General features: G+C 32.2%; 2 protein-coding genes across 4 annotated transcripts; one reads left to right on the top strand and one right to left on the bottom strand.

Annotated features, from left to right (window-relative positions):
- Positions 1–3,524: 3,524 nt before the first annotated feature.
- Positions 3,525–13,992, bottom strand: DGS1 (dgd1 suppressor 1). 3 transcript variants are annotated; one of them, XM_085709572.1, is made up of 14 exons: positions 13,736–13,992; positions 13,431–13,545; positions 12,278–12,481; positions 11,135–11,272; positions 10,795–10,956; positions 9,961–10,155; positions 9,177–9,277; positions 7,659–7,748; positions 6,526–6,598; positions 6,065–6,093; positions 5,866–5,989; positions 4,996–5,106; positions 4,025–4,125; positions 3,525–3,907 (listed from the first exon to the last, which is right to left on the bottom strand). In XM_085709572.1, exons 1-14 carry the CDS (start codon positions 13,939–13,941, stop codon positions 3,787–3,789), a joined length of 1,770 nt encoding a protein of 589 aa, XP_085565698.1. In that variant the 5' UTR covers positions 13,942–13,992; the 3' UTR covers positions 3,525–3,786. The 3 variants fall into 3 exon arrangements, with proteins under 3 accessions (XP_085565698.1, XP_085565699.1, XP_085565700.1); XM_085709573.1 differs by having other exon boundaries at positions 13,431–13,536; XM_085709574.1 differs by lacking the exons at positions 3,525–3,907; positions 4,025–4,125 and adding an exon at positions 4,212–4,333.
- Positions 13,993–18,958: 4,966 nt separating this feature from the next.
- On the top strand, positions 18,959–20,633 carry LOC146924641 (cysteine proteinase inhibitor-like). Its single transcript, XM_085709606.1, has 2 exons — positions 18,959–19,099; positions 20,154–20,633. Exons 1-2 carry the CDS (start codon positions 18,998–19,000, stop codon positions 20,364–20,366), a joined length of 315 nt encoding a protein of 104 aa, XP_085565732.1. The 5' UTR covers positions 18,959–18,997; the 3' UTR covers positions 20,367–20,633.
- Positions 20,634–20,939: the final 306 nt, after the last annotated feature.

Here is a 20,939-nt window from a genome sequence, read left to right as displayed (position 1 = left end):
AATTACAAATTTAGACTAAAAAATTGACCTAAAAAATTAGTCTAAAAAAATTTCCGAAGGCAACACACATTACAATTAAACTTCTTGAAAAAATTAGACTCAAAAAAGTAATAGTGTTAGTGCATGAGAGATTGTCTTCCCTTAAAAAAAATAATACTATATACGTGTTTTTTTCCTTTAAAAAAAAAACTATATATATGTTCCGTGACTTTTCCAAGTAGCAATTCTTAGCCTAGCAATTCAACCTTAGTATCCTAAAATAAAAATCGTTAGGCATATAGTAAGATTAGAACCATTATGCAGAAGCGATAATTTTCCAGAGTTAATGTGACAAATGATTCTATAAAACTTAGTTCAATGAATCTTTGATAGATGTAACTTGAGAATCACAACTTCAAAGGCACTAATGGCATGCATGTCGAATCATGCACTATATTTAAACCATGCAATTATCAAATTCTATTATCATATAGTTCTAAAAATCAAATTCAATTCAAATTTATCTTTTCCCTTTACGTACACTATATTTGTTTCTACCTAACTCTACTAAATTGTATTATCAATGATGTTTTTTTTTTTTTTTGAGGGTATTAATGAAGTTGAAATTTTGTTAGTAGTTCTCACCATTAACTTACCCAGGAAAAATAAAAATAAAAAAATATTACGTAGATTCATTAGTTCACGTAGACAAATGCATGATAATATAAGCAAAGCAGTTAGTTTTTTTTTTGTTTTTACAACCAAAATAATAAATCTACTTTGAGCTGCTTTTAAAGCACGACAATGAGTTTTGAGTCAAATTAACGTGCAGAAATCATGCAAAAAGGGAAAAATATAACCAACATAACTGATGCAATGTAGTCTTCTGAATATAACCAGAGAACCTTCAAGTTAAAAAGAGAGACAAATATGTTTGTCTTATCAACCACTAACAAAAGTTAAAACACATTACCCGTTCTACAGTGATGTAGCGACCCTCTAAAACTGATTGATTGAGATGCTTAGTAGGCAAAATTAGGTTGAAATGGTCCTCCACCTGATGCGAATAAACTTATTATTTCTTTGTCTCTCAACAGTTGTTTAATAACTTGTGTAAAACTAAACCATGCAATTGTGACAAAAAAAATGGAAGCAGTCTGCAATTCTGAGAAAGAAAAATGATAATAGAATGAAATTTGTTTCTTTATATAATACTGGAAAAATGCTACTTCTCAAGAAAAATAGCTTCAAGAATTTTTCAAGAAATAGTTGGCAAATTTTAATTGGATGATTTATTTGTCCACTTCCTATTTTTCAGCCACACCTCCTTGAATTGTGGCAAATAGTGCATTGTGATTGGCTATTCTTTATTCTTGAAGAATTCTTGATGTTATTTTTCTAGAGATATAGCATTGCTCATAATACTGTAGTGGGTAAGGCAGATTTTTTAACGGAAATGCTAAGCAGGAGCTAAAGTTACGTGAGTGTGATTTAGTGGGTATGGGAGATTTTTCCCTTAATAACCGCCGGTGAGAATATTAGTGGGTACAATGCAGATTTTTTTTTTTTTAACAAATAAGGGCAGATTTTTTATAAGATAAAAGTAGGAGCTATATTTAAGGGAGTGTGATTAGTGGGCATGAAAGATTTTTTCCATAATAACTGCCAGTGTGATTAACGTGGGTTTAATGCAGTTTTATTTTTTTAATAAATGTCATCAACTAAGGGCATTTTGGGATTTTTAAAAAAATGCTACACCAAAAATTAGTATTCCCTTTTATATATATATATATATATATATATATATATATATATATATATATATATAGATATAGAACATATATAAGGGTTGATAATGCTTATTTTGGTCTATATAGAGAACATATATAGAATATATATATATATATATATATATATATATATATGGGGGCTGTTAACTTGCACCCACCTAAAAACACTAAGGTGCAAGTTAACAAGCTGCACCTACTTGTACTTTACTAAAACACCCTTTTGTCTCTATTAAACTTTATTTTAATTAAAAGGACATTTTTGTAACTAGCATAAATAATATTTGTTTATAATAGAAAAACATGGGTGTTTTGGTAAATAACTAGTAGGTGCAGCTTGTTAACTTGCACCTTAGTGTTTTTAGGTGGGTGCAAGTTAACAGCCCCCTATATATATATATATTAACAAAATATACATAATATCATACAAGTTGGATTTAAATAATTCTAATATGTTAGTATTTTTTGTATTCTAAGTGATAGCTAAATACAATTTCCTAAAATTGGAATTTAATAGTACACACGGTACAAAATTTAAGCTTCTACATAACAGTCTTATGTCCATCATTAACTTAGAATAACATTTTTGGACTTGCAGCTTGTATCAGAGATGCGGGAGGTAATTTTGTTGCAGGTAGAACAACATTTCTATCCCCTTTACTCGATATTGAGATGGGTGAAGTGATAGGGTTGCTACAAGCAATGCAGTGGGCGAAAGAACTTAACATGGTGAGCATGGACTTCGAAACAGACTCAAAGATTGTGGCAAATAGCATTTATAAAGGAGATGGTGTCTCTGATTTTATGGCAATAATTCATGATTGTAGACACTTGTTGATGGCCGATTTAATAAACTCTTATGTGAGTTTTATTAGGAGACAAGCCAATGATGTTGCCCATAGCTTAGCTAGGGAAGCATTATCACATGCTAGTTTCCAATTGCATCTTAACATCCCTCATTGTATAACTACTTTGATCAATAATGAAAAGCTACAAGCTTCCTTTTCTCAAAAAAACTTAGAAGAACATTTTTATCAAAATTAAAATTTGAGGGTATTACAGCTTACCCCTCACGCTTAAATTGAATCAATTTCTAAAATTCAAAGCGAAAATGATTCTCTTAACTGAGGAAAAAATTGACAGCTGTTCGTGTTAAATTTATTTCATGATAAAAAAATGTAAAGCTATTTAATTTGACCTTTTAGTTTGATTTTCTGTTTGGTAAATTGATAAAAAAAAAAAAAAAAACATTACTCGTCGGCTCTAGTTTATAAAATCTCCACTAAAAGTTAATATCTCTCACTTTTGCATTTTAATAATAGTTAAGATAATCTCTCACCTTATCTGCATCCAATTTTTAATCATCGATAGCACCTCAAATAAAATTACCGCCAACGAAGAAAACCTATAGAGAAAAAAGAAAAAAAGAAAGACCAAATGAAACCATTTTGCGCATATTTAAGAGCAGATAAAAAACTGGCAGGTATAAAAAGATTAAAGGTTTAATTAAACCAAGATAATTTGTACTAATTATGCATAATCATGAAATTTTAAAATATGTACAAAAATTCACACAACTTATAATGCGAAGACGAGCTCTTCATAGTGCATACTGCATACTACCTCACTTATCACCCTTCACTGAGCATCTTAACTTATTGGTGAGTCCTTTTTACCTGCATGCTAGCTAGTGGGGGGAAATACTTTTCCTTCTTCATATACACAATACACAATATTCTAATATAGAGCAAAATAAAATAGGATCAATATTAAAATCTATATTCTTATAAGCAGACCTAGCGTTTTCTAACCAGGAATTATGGTCTGAAAACCATAACCCGGTAGTACCAACAGAGTTCATTTTAAGTACTCAATTCAATACCATTGCCGTGCCTCAGAATATACACAAACATATGAACGATTTTACCCTTTGCTACCAAATAAAGCTAGGGCATAACATTTACAACAAAAATGGGGTTTCAAAGGAGCAAGAGAACCATCTTTAACAAGGGAAAATTCGCTACCGGGGTCTGAGAACTGGAAGCAAGCAGTCGTAGACCTTAATAATGCGTGATGTCACAGCGAGCTTGTGTGAAGTTTGCAGTCCAGGTCTAGCCAAATCAATTATATCCTGTCGCAAACTGTTCATAATATTAAATGTCAATAATCATATTCTCCAACGCCCCAAAATACCAGGGAACATAAAATCTAAATCCATCTTACAAAAATGTGACCAAACATGAGAAATTAAAACTTACCACTGCCACTCTCCAGAAGCTTCTGCGTGCCTCTTGACCGAACTGTATAGGCGATCCAAGCTATAAAGTACCAATCCCAACATATAGTGTGCATCTCTCTCCTGTAACGGAGATATATTGTCAGTATTCTATTAGTTGTTAGGAATGCATGTCATTCCAAATTAACTAAACGCTGTTTGTGAGCCAACCTCCTTTCCCTAAATTATTGCAATGGAGATAGTCTTAGAAAAAATGCATGTTTCATTGGTACGTTGAAGTACATATTCCATACATCAAGAACTTCGATGTCACAGCGAACTATTGGATGAACTAGTAAAACAAAATCAGAAGTACACTGAGAATAAGCAAATGAATGACCAGTGAAAATACTCCCACATATTCTAGATGAGGGGATGTCAACAGTGTTCATTCACTTATAAGTAAAATTAAATATAGAGACTGTTGATAACAATTGAGTATATCATGCATTCATGCTTGGTGTTCTATTCTATTTGGAGGATTTGAAGACCAAATCATGAGATTTTTAAAAGAAAAATTAGATCTAATTTGTATCCAAACATCGACTTCTCAAGTCAAGCAGTAACTAAGTATGAAAAACATTACCAACATTAAACAGCCTCCATTAAAAATACAGTACTAAATTTGAGAAGGTGAAAATTTTGCTTGTCAGTATTTGAGTTGAGAACTTGACAGCAAGAATATAAAAAACTTGATTCCAATGGTCATATTTTTTCTTTCATTTCATCTCAATAAAACTGTTCTCAATTTATACACCTGGAAGGGGAACAATTTATTTCAAAGAATCCGGCGTCATATTTGTATCATTTAATAACTTCTAATGGTGTTAAATTGTGGGAGCATAATAAAATCCACCGTCATGAGTATTCTTGCACAAATTGATGTGCAATTATAGACTTGAAACTTCATTTTGAGGAGAACTAGATAAAATAAAGTCAGGTAGAGCTTCTTACCAACCCTTGCTCTACATAAATTTGATGCTGCATAATCCTTCTCTCAACCTCTACAACAAGTAGCCTCCTTTGAATACGAGCAACTCTACCTCTTCCTTCAGCTTTTGTATCCTGATTTACCAAGCAGAATATCAGATAAAGTTTAACACAGATTTCGGAAAATCATTGGAAATTATACAAACTGCATACTTAAACCCGCAGACTTGGAAAATAATTGGAAATTATGCCAAAATAGATAGCTTAGGAATACTGTGTAGCTACCTCCAATCAATATGATGCAAATAAATGTTAAAATTAGTCACATGTTAATATCTCTCTTAAATCTTAATTGTATAGCATCAGAAATTTTAATGTATTTTGCAATCAGTGTCTAAAGCAGAGCACACCTTACTGACTACTGTATTTATAATGTATTTACAGTAAATCAAAAGAATGCTCAAGGATATGATTGAGTAGCTAATTTCTAATTCTATACAGTTAAGAGATATTAAAATGTGAACAATGTGACTAATTCTAACAACAAAAAGCTTGGGATGGTCAATTGCAACACAGTTGACAAATAAGAAGAAAACTGAGACGATAGAGGAACTACAGGTGAAGGGAAGAATACATAGAGATGTGGCAATATGTTCAAGAGGTGATTTACATGCTGTAACTTGCAAGCATACTTGCCCTTCCGAACAATCTTATTCCTGTATTCACTTTGAATACTACATGGTGCAGGGTTCACTCTGAACAAGATCCACACTTCGTTCACTTAATTTAGAATCGGTAAAAGGTATCTTAAATAAAGAATTACAATATTACATCTGGACTCCTATCTATTATAAGTTTGTCATTTGTTCAAATAACAATAAAATTGAAAATTACCTGTTTGAACCATGCCCGTACTAACATAATGAGTAGAAGGGAGATAAAGAAGGCAGGTAAAGCAGCCAGTACAGCAAAGTTGATTTCATTTGCCCGTAGAATTTGGTTCAGCTCCAGCATTGCACTGACCAAAATATAATTGTGAGAACCTAAAACAATGTGAAATATTGATATAAATTTTAAGATTGGAAAAACTCACGTCTCGATATCCAGTTTCAGCTTCTGAACCTGTAACAGTGAAAAGTTATAATTATGAGTTATGTTAAAACAATGCAAACAGATGTAGTGATGTAGATTGGGTATTTAGTTTTATTATTTATTTAGGATTTTTAATTTGAGATTATTTCTTGTTATTTAACTAGTAGTATTTAGGAATTTTATTCTATTTTGAATTATCTTATCCCAGCTTTAAATAGGAAAAATTACTAGGTTGTTTTGCCTTTGCTGGGTCGATAAATAGGCCTGTGTAAATTTTTAGACTATTTTAAAGATTAATAATATACCCTTCTTTATTCAGAGTGTATCTATCTTAGTTTGAGTCAAAGCACTACACCTAAAGAAGTACAATTTATCAGGGGAGTACCCTGTCCAGAGGAGCACTATTGAATATCTATCTACCCTACATACATCATGTTACCTGTATTATTTGAATTAAATTACCTGAATAAGCATAGCCCGAGCCAGCTCTCCATTGAGAAGGTTTTGAATAGGATGCATTAGTTCCTTCTCATACCTACATTTATCCATAAAATAGATTAGATCATAACACTTATGCTAAATATTAACAACACAAGAATCAAAGTGATAACTATGAACAGAGGATGTCAATTCTCTTTGTTACAAATAGATGATATAGAGAGGAGGACAAGCATAAACAAAAATAATTTCTAATACATATCGTTGAATTTCCAAATATCATTAAATCAATTCAACTTGAAAATTTATATTTGAAAACAAACAGAAGGAAAACATTTAGGCTTTGTTTGCGAGTTTGGAGGGGAAGGGATGGGAAGGCTTGGGAAAAAAGGAATGAGCAAGTGAAAGAAATAGAGGAAAATGGGAGGGGAGGGCTTTGGGGGGTTAACTTTTCTTCATAATACTAAACCCTCCTCATTTGGGGGAACTAAAAAATTATATTGGAGGGTTTTGGGGGGTTTTAGAGCGTTTTGGGGGGTTTTAGAGGGTTTATATGAATTCTTCAAATTTAATCTATGTTGTTATATTGTTTTTAAAATTAAAAATATAGTAATCATATGCATTAATTTATCCTCTAAAAACTACTCTTTTAAAAAAATTGAAAGATTTCTTCATTTTCCCTCATATTTTCCACCCCTCGAAGTCTTCCCTTCCCCTCCCCTCCAAACTCGCAAACAAAGCCTTAAGGTACTATAATGTGATAACACATTTAGTAAAATAATTTGTCTAGGGGAGCTCCTCTAGTTACCCACAACCCAAGGCCTTAAATGCCATCGAAATTAGGAAATGACATAGCATTACAATTTACAATCATCTAATGTCAATGTCAGAATCAATTGCTCTTTATGAAACAGCTAACATAAAGTGGGCAGTGCCTTCACAGCCCACTCCCATCAAAGTAATTGGCATGGACATTGGAGACCCATTATGATGCTAAATCCAGAAAACCAAGCTACTGCTAACATATAATGAATACTACGTTATAATGATGTGGAAAACTGTTCACTCCCGGATCCATATATCTATATTAACACTTCAAACTCAAATTCACAATTACCAAATTACTATCTTATCAGCATATGAAAACCCTCAATCACCTGTCCATGACTATCTCAAGCATTTCCTGATCTGAGGCATTCACTGGAGATTTCTGACCCTTTGTCTGCTCACTGAAAGCCAACAACATTCTGCACAGAAATCTTTAGAAGTTACAAAGAAAGCAATATCCATGTAACTAGCATGCCATTGAATAATATCATGTACATGAAGTACTTTGGTCAGAAAGTGATATCCACGATTAGGTGCGAATACAAGTTTTAGCCGTACAGGAATAAATCAATAATTGATACTTAGAAGGCAATTTATCCCCAAAGTGTCCTTGCTGCTGGTGACTGAACAAACATATGTATCTCATTTCTTACGAATTGAAAATTCTTCAGACACAAATATTGAATTATATTCCCACTCACGGTAAAAATAAATGGTTGAAAACATTCTAAAATGATCACAGTAGGTAATTGTAGTACATTACATGCCTAAGATTAGAAAATTTCGCATCCTGCATTCATTGTATAACTTTCAATGTGAAACCTTTAGTCTAATGAAATTCTTTTACTGACAAATAGTTGATGCATTTTTCAATTAACTTTTCTAGATTAAATTTTCTTTACATAGAATCAGTCTCTACAATTAAACCACAGAAGAAACTTGATGTAACTCATTAGAAATTTCCAGGTGCCAAAAGTTTCACAAGCATAATTAGCCTTTCAAACACGATTTATCAACTTGCACGAATGCATATTCTGTTATGAATGAAGCCTGGATGAACAAAATCATGCTTAATTTGCATAGTAACATATTAACCCAGAAACAATGTTCCATGATTCACAAGTTTCTGCATAATAGTCACTATAACATACATTGATTGTATACTGGATTTTCTTAATGGCAAAGTGCTTTTGAATCATGTTTTCAATTATTAAATTGTTATTGCCTTTTCCAATTTAAGTATGTCATTCTTCTGTCGGTTATTTTCATGTCACTTTTATGCAAAATTGTTCATTATTATGATATCTATGTATATTTGACCGCAAAGATAAGATATTGATGATTCGATCAAATTTTAAAAATAAAAAGTAACTAATGATAAGTAAGAGATAATTTTTAAAGGTTTAATTCAGTAAATGGTCCCTATAAATATTCAGAATTTTGTTTTAGGTCTCTACAAAATAAAACACACTTTTAGTCCATGTGACATTTTCCTTTAGCATTTTAGGGACCAAAAATACTGATGTAAAATTTTTGCAGGGACTAAAAATGTTAATGGAAAATTTTACAGGGACAAAAATGTGTGGTTTTATTTTGTAGGTACTAAAAATGAAATTCTGAACATTTATAGGGACCATTTATTTAATCAACCCTTATTAAAAAGATCAGCCATAACAAGCTCAAGATAATGAACTCTTATAAGGTGTATACATTAATAGCATTACTAACATATATATAGCAAACTGGTAAACGATTATGCTAAAAAGATATTACTGCATGGAGGTTGTATACAGATTTATTATTCAAATCTAGAACAAACAAAGACAGTGTATTTGAAAACCAATTACCTGTGTAGTGAGTTGGAAGTCAACCGCACCTCTTCAAGGTCCATGATACCTTGATGCCTCTTCCTGAACGTCTCAAAAAGTTCGTCTCTAATGGACAAAATCTGGATATTGATTGCATCAGAATTATATATGAAATTATGAACTATGATGTACAAATAAAGGGGATAAGCAGTAACACAAATTTTATTATTGTTTTGCAACTTCGTTTGAAGGACATTTTTAATACAATTAGAGGTTTTCAGAGTTCAGATAATTTTAATGGAATGAATGCACGAAATTAATAAAATATATAAAACTACTGTAGGCTTAATTTCAAACAAGAATTAACAATGTTCCAGTTTTAAATGGTTATTGAAGGACTTTCGTTGTTTCGGGTGGATCCAACCATATCTACCTAGTGGTTTCTAGGTCATTTACTAGAAAATATCAAGCCGTATGCTTCCGTCCCGCATTGATTTGAAAACCTTAAGCATTGTGGTATCCTACTTTAAGTAATAGGAATAAGAGGTAGGGAGAAAAAAGATATAAGAAATAGATATTAGTTCATTGCTCAGGAAGTTTTTTTTTAGGAGTCCTACTTTGTTGATGGTAATTACCAACAGATATTTATAATCACAATGAGGTTAAAAATATTGAACAATGGGTATTGGCAGCCACACCTCCTATCTTGTAAGGATATGACTGAGTTCACATCCCCTTTATTTTGCCCAAAATTATTAACTCATGGACCAGGGGTAAAAAAGGAAAAAAGAAAGCAAGTCTAGTAAATGATAAAGAAATGTACCGGTTGTTCTACATGATCCTTAAAAAAACTAACTGTTGAGTCCTTGGCTTCCTGGATCCAATTATCAAGATCAGAACTTCCCATCAAACTACTATGACGTAAGAGCCAAAGGGAGCATACTGAGAGACCAACAGCACCACATGCATAGTGGACCCAATGTTGGGTTATGTTCTTTGGCTTTCTATGTTTGACAACCTGAAATAAAAAAATAAAAAACCATAAAATTGCATCTTGAAACTTAACCAACTTACCATGTAAACCAAGTATAAGCCAACAAAATTAGAAATCAATATGTATTATAAAAAAAAACAAGTGGTTTGGTTGTTCAACATTAGAAACGTAAATTATTAAATCCATTAAATATGGTGAAAGTAAGACAGTCCATAGTAATCCAACAAGAATGTGCCTAACTTGGTCGGAAGATGGGAGAGACTTATTAATGATGCAATTTAGTTGTTCCCTTAGGATTACTTTAAGTCTGTAACTACATTGCCAGACTAGTAACTATGACTGGCTCGTCTATAAATATGAGCACCTACACTTGAATCACACAGCATAACATTTACCATTTCAGTTCTCCAAATCCCTAAATACTGAAATTCAATATCTCAGACCAAGCATTACAATATGGTATAAGAGCCTAATTCCCAGCCATTGCTTCCGAAAATCCTCCACCTTCCCCACATCCAACCTCTAATTGAAGACACTAGAAGACCAAGGTTACCATGAGAACACTACCATACAACAAATTTTCCAACATCCAAAACATATATACATAAAAATATTCTAACTGCCAATCTTCCACCAAAAATAAACGTAAAATAGAGCTCTTACAAGGGAACATATGTAAGATTCCAGCTTGTCTAAATTTTGGTAAACAGAACTGATAGCATCTCTAATTTCACAATCTGTCCATTGGGACCCTTCCTGATTTATTTCTGGCAGCTTCTCAAACAGCAGGGGAATCGAATAAGTCCCATCAACAGATGAATCACTCTGAAAAGAAGAAAACATCAATTCTGGAATTAGGCACCAGTACAGAATACAAGGTGCAAAAGTACCCTTCAGTTTTGCTTTAACAAATCATGGTTCATAGAGATAAGATACATAAAGAAAAATAGAGGGATAAAAATAAAGAAAAAAATAAACAACTTCTTGCTTTATTCATGACAACCTGACGCATTGCATGTAGATGTCCAATTGAAGCTTCTAATGTTGAGAACAATTCATTAATTGTTACCAACAATGACGGAAGTTTATGCTCTGGATCCGTTATTAACTCCTCTCCAACTTTATCAACTTCTACATAAATCTGAGCATGGAGAATCAAATTTGTAAGTAATATCAGTAAGCTACATTGGCATTCAACAGAGTTAAGCAACTTTAACAGACTTTTTTAATTTTCTAAACGTAAATTTGTCGGATCATGTTGCATCCATTCATTGTTTGTCTTAAGTTTCCAAACTTATGTACTATGCCAGAATAACTTTAAGGGAAATCCAAAGGTCCATTAAGAAATTCCGTAGAGACACCAATAATGGTACCAATGTCAAAAAATAGGCAGGGCTGCCTAGAAACAGAGTTAGGTCAATCGGATAAAAAGAAGCAGGCAGTACAAAGCATATACCTAATCCGTAATGAAATAATAACAGGGGAATCGAATAAGTGACAAAATTAAAGAGTTAGGCCAACTCTGGGATAATCAGATATACTGTGAAATAATAATACAACACATTCATAATCATTCCCAATTGTGAAATCAGAAGCAAAGTTAGGCCAATCGGATGAAAAGAAGCAGGCAGTACAACACATTCAAAATCAATCCAAATTTTCTCTTTACATATGGGATGACTATGTTAGTTATAAGCCTCCTACGGGAATAAGTTATATAATATTACTAAATTGTGTGTTCAATATTATAAATTAGTAACTGCTACATGTACAGTAACTGCTATCTGCAGTAACTGTTATCCACAGAACTTCTATGTAACTGCTATAGGGTGTTCGTATTATAAATAAAGATGTGGAGGCAAAGAAGGGCATTCAGTTATTTGGATAAAAGGATTGATCCCAAGCTCTCTAATTCTTGGAAAGGAGAGACCCGAGACTCTCGAATTTCTCAGGAACCCATTGTAATTATAATTATATATTTATTAATTTGTATTTTGGCAGCAGTTTCTACCAACCTAATAACTTCAGAGTCGCAAAAAACATGAAACAATAAATAATGATCACACAAGGCAAATTGTAGTCACCCTAATCACAAAACACAAGTAACACTCAAAAACAAGGAAACAGAAAGCCAAGTGAAGCAAACCTGAGCCAAGAATATCGCCAATGAACGTCTTAAGAAACTAAGAACATTTACTCTCTCATTAACATAATCAGATGCTGATTGACATATATTCTGTAAGGAAGAATCTTGAGCAGCACGTCCACGCAACAACTTAACAGTCTCACCAACAAAAGCACGCGGACCTCTCTCAAAAACCATGAAATAAGCTTTCCTATTATCTGATTTCTGAACACAAAAAGTAAAAACAAACAAAATAAGCACTATCATTACGAGTATTTCCATACATAGCACCGACAATTCAGACGAAAGGCATGTCCAATGTTTGATATGATAGTAGCACAATATATTCAATCACTTATGTTTTCTCACATTATCATCGGTGTCTATGTTCAGTTTTAGTATCATGTATGTGTCGGTGTCAATATCGTGTCAAGTGTATGGGACTAAATCTCAGTGTATCGTGGCAGGTGTATGGGACTGTGTGTCAGTGTTAGTATCGTATCATGGTAGGTGTATGTAACCATGTGTCAATGTTAATATCATGTTAGGTGTATGTGACTATGTGTCAGTGTCAGGTGTATGCAGTGGCGGATCTTAGTATAGACCCATGGGAGCCATGGCTTCCCCTGGGTTTTCAATATATACTATATTAGGCGTCTTATAGCAATTAGTTTCGACTGTCGCAGTGGAAAGGTAGAGGTCGCGAGTTCAACACCCACACCTCTTCTTTTTACATATTTCTCTTGTATTTTTACATAGCTTATTCAAAAAAATCATGTTTAGGGGGATTCAAACATGCACCCTCTTACTGCTTTCAAAGCACTTAAACCATTAGGCCAGGAAATGATCTTTTTAACTTTCTAAAACCGTTTAATATATTTCATAATTTTTTGGCACCCCCAACAAAATTTCTCAAGATCCGCCACTGGGTGTATGTGACTGTGTGTCAGTGTCATGTTAGGTGTATGTGACTATGTGTTAGTCTCAGTATTGTGTCAAGTGTATGCAATTATGTGTCATATGTGTCAGTGTCAGTATCGTATCAGGTGTATGTGTCAGACTCAGTATTGTGTGAGATGTACATGACAATATTGGTGCTTCATTTTATATATTTTATCACAACATACTTGAAACCAAAACATGTAAAGAAACCGAAAAAAGACGAAAAGAAAACCTGAGCTATGGATTGCCAAAACTGAAGATTCTTTTGAATGCGATGCATATTCGTCAAAACACGCTCTAACACATCTTCCAAAACAGCATGAACTCTAGAAGCATTACTATAGTTCCTGCAAATCAAAACCGTCAAACAAAATCTTCCAAAACCCTAACAAACACTTTAAACTCAAAAATAAACTACGCAATCTCAAAAACAAAATCGCAAACAGCATATAAGCAACAATAACTGATTCATTTTCGTTAACACATTTCATTCATTATTCATGATTTCGTTAAAACGAGAGATGAAAATGAGCGTACATGGAAGAATCGAGATAGTTGGAAGGCAATGGAAGAGGTAGACATTCACGGCGGCGAGATGATCGGAAGGGAGAAGTGAGGTTGGAGAAGAAGGTTGAAGGAGAGAAATGAAAAGCGGAGAAACGGTTGCGGAGGAAATCGGAGTAGAAGAGAGAGGGGAGGTTTCTGTTCAAGGAGGATTCTGTTTCCGATGGTACAACCGCCATGGCAACCACCGAAACAAACAAAGCTTTGCGGTTTTCTGAGCAGCGAAATTTGTATTCCGTTCAACCCGGGCTTTATATAAATAGTAGTCACTACTCTAAAAAATTAAAAATTGACAAAAAATTGTTCCAATAAAGGGGCGGACCCACGTTGCAATCACGTTAACATGCCCGAGCACCGATTAAGATATCAAATGTAGTAAGCATTGTATTGAAATTTGTGCTATCAACTTTTAAAAAGTATAAAATGTGTTATTTTCACTTTAAAACTTTCTTTTTTTAGTTTCTTTAACAGGTGTCTCGGGGCACTGGTTAACATGATCCTTAAGTTTAATAGTTTAATTTTAAGCTAAAAATTTGATCCTTAACACAAAATTTATTTTTAAAAAAAAGTAAAATATGATTTTTTTTAATAAAAGATAGATGACATTAAAAAAAAAACTACAGAGTTAGATGAATGTTTCTAGTCATGTTAGCCTCGTAAATGTCATAAAAAAGAGACTAGAAACATCACTATGATGTGTCTCCATAACATGAATGTTAAAATAATCCAGAGAAAAACTAAAATTATCTAGTTAATCAACATTCATATTTCCTTCTCACCATGTATGTTTGAAATGTACGTGTCAATTCAACTTTAAGAGCTTGCGAATACCGGACACCAAGTTCGGCAGATTGCCATTTTTCTTGACTTTCTTTGTGATCATGTCAACCATACTTTTTGAGTCGCTTTCCACTTGAAGATAGTGGAAACCCTATCTCCAAGCAAGTTGCATTCCTAAGTACATTCTCCATATTTAAGCACAAAGTGTATCACATTTTTCAATTTTGTGGGAGTGTCATTTAAGTCATCTACTATCTCAGTTCCAAAATAGATCATCACAACCAGCTAGGTCCAAGAAATCATTGTATGCTCTCTCACAATTAAGCTTAACTCACCCATCCCGAGGTCTTTTCTAGCCAATGGAAAAAGTGTCGTATTAGTGAGTTTTCAAAGGACGGTTGGTGTAGTTGTATATGACTTCAACCATTTTGATAATAACAAAAGTTGGGTCAGTCGGACTTCGAAAATCATCCTTAAAAATGGTTTTGTTCCTCCACACCCACATGTGCCAACAAGCCATCAAAAAAATTGTTCTCCGCTTTTTATTACGGATACCATGCAACTGATGATTGATATTCTTGAAGATTCAGTCTCTGAAATTAAACGAGAAAAAAAAATTAGAGATTTGATTTGAAGAGACTAACCTTATTATGATTTTAATTCATGCAAATATAGAGTTTTTTTTGTTTTATTCATGTAAGTTTTTTTTGTTGAATTTGATTCTTGCAAATTAAAAATATAAAAGATTTAATTTAACATATTTAAACCTAATATGATTATTTAGTTTTTTTTTTTACTTTAAACCAAATATGATTATTTAATTTTTTTTATATTTCAAAAAAATTGAATATTATTTAAAAAAATAAAAGATTTACTAGTTTATATGCATGTAAATTGAGTTTTTTTTAGAGAGAGAATACATGAATGTGTCTAAAAGTGAGTTGATCACAATTGTTGGACTAGTCTATTTGATTGTAATCGTGTTTATATTAAAAGTTATAGGAAATTGTGATTTGTAATTGGTTGACGGTAAAAAAATATATATTTACAATGCATCAAAATTATTTTCAATAAATGAACAATTACGCATCATGATGATTTGATATTTTTTATCAATAGGAAAGAAAATAGAATGCTAGGCTCGGATGAATTGAGTCTCCATAGCATATGCTAAGCAAATAGTCAAATACTATAGAGGAAAGAATGACATGTATTAGAGATCTTTCGCTCGTTAGAAAAAGAGAAACTCAATTTAACAAATCAGTCAGCACAAGAGTTTTCTTCATGAAGGATATATGAATGAGAGAAATATTTCTATCCTTCTAAATGAAACTAGGAACAATGCTCTCATCGATGACACTCAAAATTGTTTGAGAATCGGATTCACATATAACATGTGTTATATCCTTGATTCCAAGCAACATCCATCTCATGAGAAATATCACGCCACTCAGCATTAGTACTAGTAATAAATCTATAACTGCCTAAAAAACCACTTATTAGACCCCCTAATGAGTTTCTGATGTGACAACCAAAGCTAGATCTACTAAGATTGCAATTAGAGTTTATCATCAATGTTAACCTTAATCACGTTCAACTAATATGGGACTTGGAATCTGAGAGGGACCACCATTTTTTTGTGAATGTGTGTAGAGAGAATAAATTTGGATGAAAATATTCTAGAGAGGTGATTAATATCAAAGAAAACCACATCATTTGTAGACTTTCAGATAAATCAACAACTAATGAAAATAAGAGAATTATGATCACCATTTGCATGAATGTTAAACCATAAAAAATTATTATCATTGTGAAATAATGTCATTTTAAGTTTCGAAATCCAAGACAAACTCGTAATTACCTCCAGATTTGGCCTCAAAACAGAAGTTAACCAATAGTTGACTAATTTGGTGGTGTCGATTCTAGAAATAGATGGTTCATAACCAAACAAATCACATGGGTCATTGTTAATAAATCAGCTTCTCGCACATATTATGATATGAATTTACTTGAAGGTGAACATTTTTTTTTAGATGGATAACATCCACTATGGTGAGAATTAATTTAGTTTACATGGTTGGTAATCATATCCATTATGGATCATATTCTTGGAAGTTTTTTTTGAAGTTTTTCTTGGAAGTTCTAGGGAGTATATCACACTTGGATGAATCATCATATATATCGGACAAAGAGCAACTATTGGTGTTACCAAAAATCTTAAAACATTGGTGTTTACACCTAAAAGTAATTATTTTGTAAGTTGACCATGGTAGATAGACGAGTGAACTTTTAGGTGATAAGACTTCCTAGTCGATCAAAAGTTAGGCGAGACTATAAGCGAAGAGAGGGGTTGATTCTTTGTCAAGGCCACTAACGCAATACGTTGGTCGTGGAGACCTCATACTAAGTCAAAATATAGTGGGGACTGGACAATGATGCACAAAACTCATGTTACATGTTTGTTGAACCACTAACCACAAAGAGGGATGAGGAAAGAGACATGATCGTCATGGAGTCGTGCACTAAGGATGTTGTCAATGGATCGTGTCGTGAAAGAGGAAATGGGAGTCGAACATGGGGCATCACAATCCCATGAGCAAGGAATATTCACAAATTACCTGCGAAGATAGCCGAGCACGGACAAATCATTGTAGGACACATTGTTCGGATAATAGGCATAGTTTTTGGCTATAAATATTGAGTTCATACATTGTAATTGACACATCCAATCAAACGAACAAACTTAACTCGCACTTTCATCTCTTTACTTTTCTACCTTTATACTTTACGAGTTTCTTAGTGATGCTAAAAAAACCCAAAAAAAAAAATCATACATAATGTTATGTTGGAAAAGTTAGGAAATCCACAACTGCGAGACAAAGTTCCTTCATCAGTGACAATCGCCTGAATCAAAAGGAAACACAATTGAGGATATTTGGTCCAACATTGTCTAAGTTCTTGCTCCATCAAACAACTTAACATTCTTATAAAAAAGTTTGTTTAAGGGTGTACAACGAATAGTGAAAAAGTCATTTCAAAATCTCATATCCCTTTTATATATAGGTATGTAAGATTATTCTATATTAACGGTTGTTTATCTTTTCATTATATCACCCCTTAAATTAAGGAGTTGTTAATTGTATTCTACCCTATAAAAGGAGCAACATTCTCATTGAAATAATATACTCTCAAATTATATACTAATTTCTATATGGCATCATCACCCCTGATTTTGGGGGTTTTGCTTCTACATAAACCCTATTGTTTGTTTTTTCTGTTTTTTGAGATCCAACAAGCTTTCATTTGTCGATGCACTATTCATCAAAAGTATTGTTCACACCAGCATTGTTCGCATCACGAACACCATTCATCTCATTGGGAATATTCATAACGCGATCATTGTCCACGTGCGCGCATTGGTCACATGGTTGGTACTGTTCACACCGTGATCACAACTACAATGAGTAAACTTTAGCTATAAACTCATGAGAAAACCACAATTATCTAAATGTGAACTTATAAGTTAAAAGCTGCTATAAGTTGTCTTATTGTACTTGTCGAACATGTCCGAAATATAAACAAAATAAATCATATTTTTTGAAATAAAATATAAGCAAAAATGTTTTCTCAATTTAAAATATCCCTCATTTAATTTGACACTTTTAAAATTTACAATTATCAATTTTTTTAGTCAAGAAGGTAATTTAAACAACATACTTAATTTTTAATTGAGATTGTATTGATTAAATTTGATCAACCATCTTTTCAGATATGCATAATTTGATAATTTTGACTTATAATTCATTCCACGAGTAGTGTAAGCTGATAATAACATATTTAAATGTCTCTAATAAGTGTCATATGAACACATTTTAAGATAAAAAGAGTTCCTAACAAAGAAAAAAGATAAAAGAAATAAAATAAACAGTTTTGTGTTGATAAAATTAAAGGTTTTTTTTGGTAGTGCAAATTAAAGTTTAAATTTAAAGGTAGTATAACATACGCAGCTTTTAAGAAATATTTTTATTTTTCCTTAGAAAAAAAAAGGAGATATTTTTATCCATAGTTTGAATTATGAGAGTGGTTTACTTGAAATCAAATATAAGAGTCGTTTACTTGGTGTTATAGTAATATATTTTTCCATATTTGATCTCAAGCATTCATTTTTTTTGTTAACGTGGTTTAAAATATAATAGATAGCAAGATTGAAGGATAAGAATTGAAAATTTGATCCTAATCAAGGATAAAATAATTATCAACTTGGTTACTCCCTCACAACAAGTCAATGAAATGATCGTAGCGTAAGCAATACAATATTAACAATCATAAAAAATCAAATCGCCATTCTTGACTAATCTAAATACTAATCACTCTTTCTACAACTCTATAAAACAACAGCACAATCAAAACGTACAGAGGAAAAACACATACACATCAAAGATAGAAATTAAATTAATGGCGACTCTAGGTGGTAGCACTGAGGTGGAATATACACAAAACAGTGTTGAGATAGATAACCTTGCTATCTTTGCTGTTCAAGAACACAATATCAAACAGGTTTTTTTTACCATTTCAATTTTGTTCTGTCCTGTGTTTTGTTTGCTTGATAATGTTTTTTGTTTGACCAGTTTCCTTTGTAAAATATAGTATAGAATAAAAGTGATTTTTACAACTTTAATCTCATTTTGTACGTTTTTTTTTCCTTTGTACCGGGTCATTTCATGATCGATTTTTAAACATGATCCGAAACTCTTAGTACTTTTGAAGTTCTAAATTAGATGTTAGTCTGAATTTGCTTAATTTATCTATTCTTCATTTACCGTGTAAAGAGATAAACATTAACGATAGATTGTGAGATTCACTTATTAAAAAGGGTTTATTAATCTTTGATTTGTGTTTATCTTTGTTATAAATGAACATTAAATAAATGGTAAATTTAGAGCAAATTCAGACACACTAATATAAATTTAATTTAATTTTTTTTATGTATAAGTAAAATCGTCTATCATTGTATTAGTCTAGAAGGAGTATCCAACTGGTTTGGGCTGTAACACGTGAAGGAGTTATATGCAGTAGGTGCATGTTCAATTTAGCTATTAACATTTTCTCCCCTAATAAATTATGAATAAGTTATTAACATTTGGTTATATATATATATATATATATGCAAATTCTATGGTACACCCAAAAATTTGAGTGTACCGGTACACCAAATCGTTATATTAATGATTAAATGAGTTGTTTTTTTAAGAAAAAGAATTTTTTTTCATTAACAATTATAATAATTAAATCTTATTTACCAAAAGCTTCGACGAAATAAAATTTACTTATATATATATATATATTGATAAAAGACAAATCATATTTTTTAAACTTATTTATTCAAACTCAAATGCATATATATTATGGCTAATTATATTTTATTAACTTTAAGAAATAGATATGTATAGAGATATTTTAAGAACAAATACAACGTGACATAATAATGAGACGTGGTTAGATATACGTGCAAATTACAAATACTAATGAAATTTAATCTAGCTAAAATTAATTGGATATTATATTTCTCTCTATTTTGACTTGATTGAATCCTTGATGCTTAAATGCGCAGAATGCAGTTCTAGAGTTTGTGAGGGTGTTAAATGCAAAGAAGCAAGTGGTTTCTGGCACCTTGTACGACATCACTTTAGAGACAATGGATGGTGGGAAGCAAAAGGTGTATGAAGCCAAGATTTTAGAGAAGCTATGGTTGAACTTCAAGGAGGTGCAGGAATTCAATCTCATTAGCCAAAATTACGATGCTCCTTCTGTATCTAGCACTTAGTTAGGTATTTAAATTTCAAGGAGTTATATGATATCAAATAGTATATATGGAATAATGGTGCATACAGTTGACATCTTGTGTGTCTCTTGTGCTTCAATTAAGCCTTATTGATGGTCTAGTTTATTACCTTTTCTGGTATAGATATTGTGATCTATTCAGGTTGGAGATTTTCCAAGTCAATTGATCAATGTTTGTAAATAATTTGTGAAAAATAATCAAGATTGTATTTGAATTTGAGATTTAAGTATTTTTATATATTAAGCAAAAGATTTGTCTCGGTGCTGAAAAAAAAAACTTCATATATCAGTATAAGCTAGCTACATATAATGACAGTTTTTGAATGATTACCAAATATACATGCATGCATTGTTTTAATCGAGCTATTAAAGTTAGATTATGCATGAATTAACGTCGAGCTATTAACGCCAGCTTGTTACTCAAGTGAGGGCATGAAATTTTGATGGGACACGGCTTAAGCTAAGCTGCCTTTATGCTAAGCTGCCTTTATTTTGACGGGACACGGCTTAAGCTAAGCTGCCATGGGTTATGTCTATCCTGCACTAGGGTGGTTAG

This window comes from Medicago sativa, chromosome 5 (genome assembly GCF_051527215.1).
Source record: "Medicago sativa cultivar Bolivia chromosome 5, Bolivia_mono, whole genome shotgun sequence".
NCBI classification, from domain to species: domain Eukaryota; kingdom Viridiplantae; phylum Streptophyta; class Magnoliopsida; order Fabales; family Fabaceae; genus Medicago; species Medicago sativa.
The sequence above is the reverse complement of the archived record's forward strand: the minus strand, read 5'-3'. Positions and strand labels throughout refer to the sequence as shown.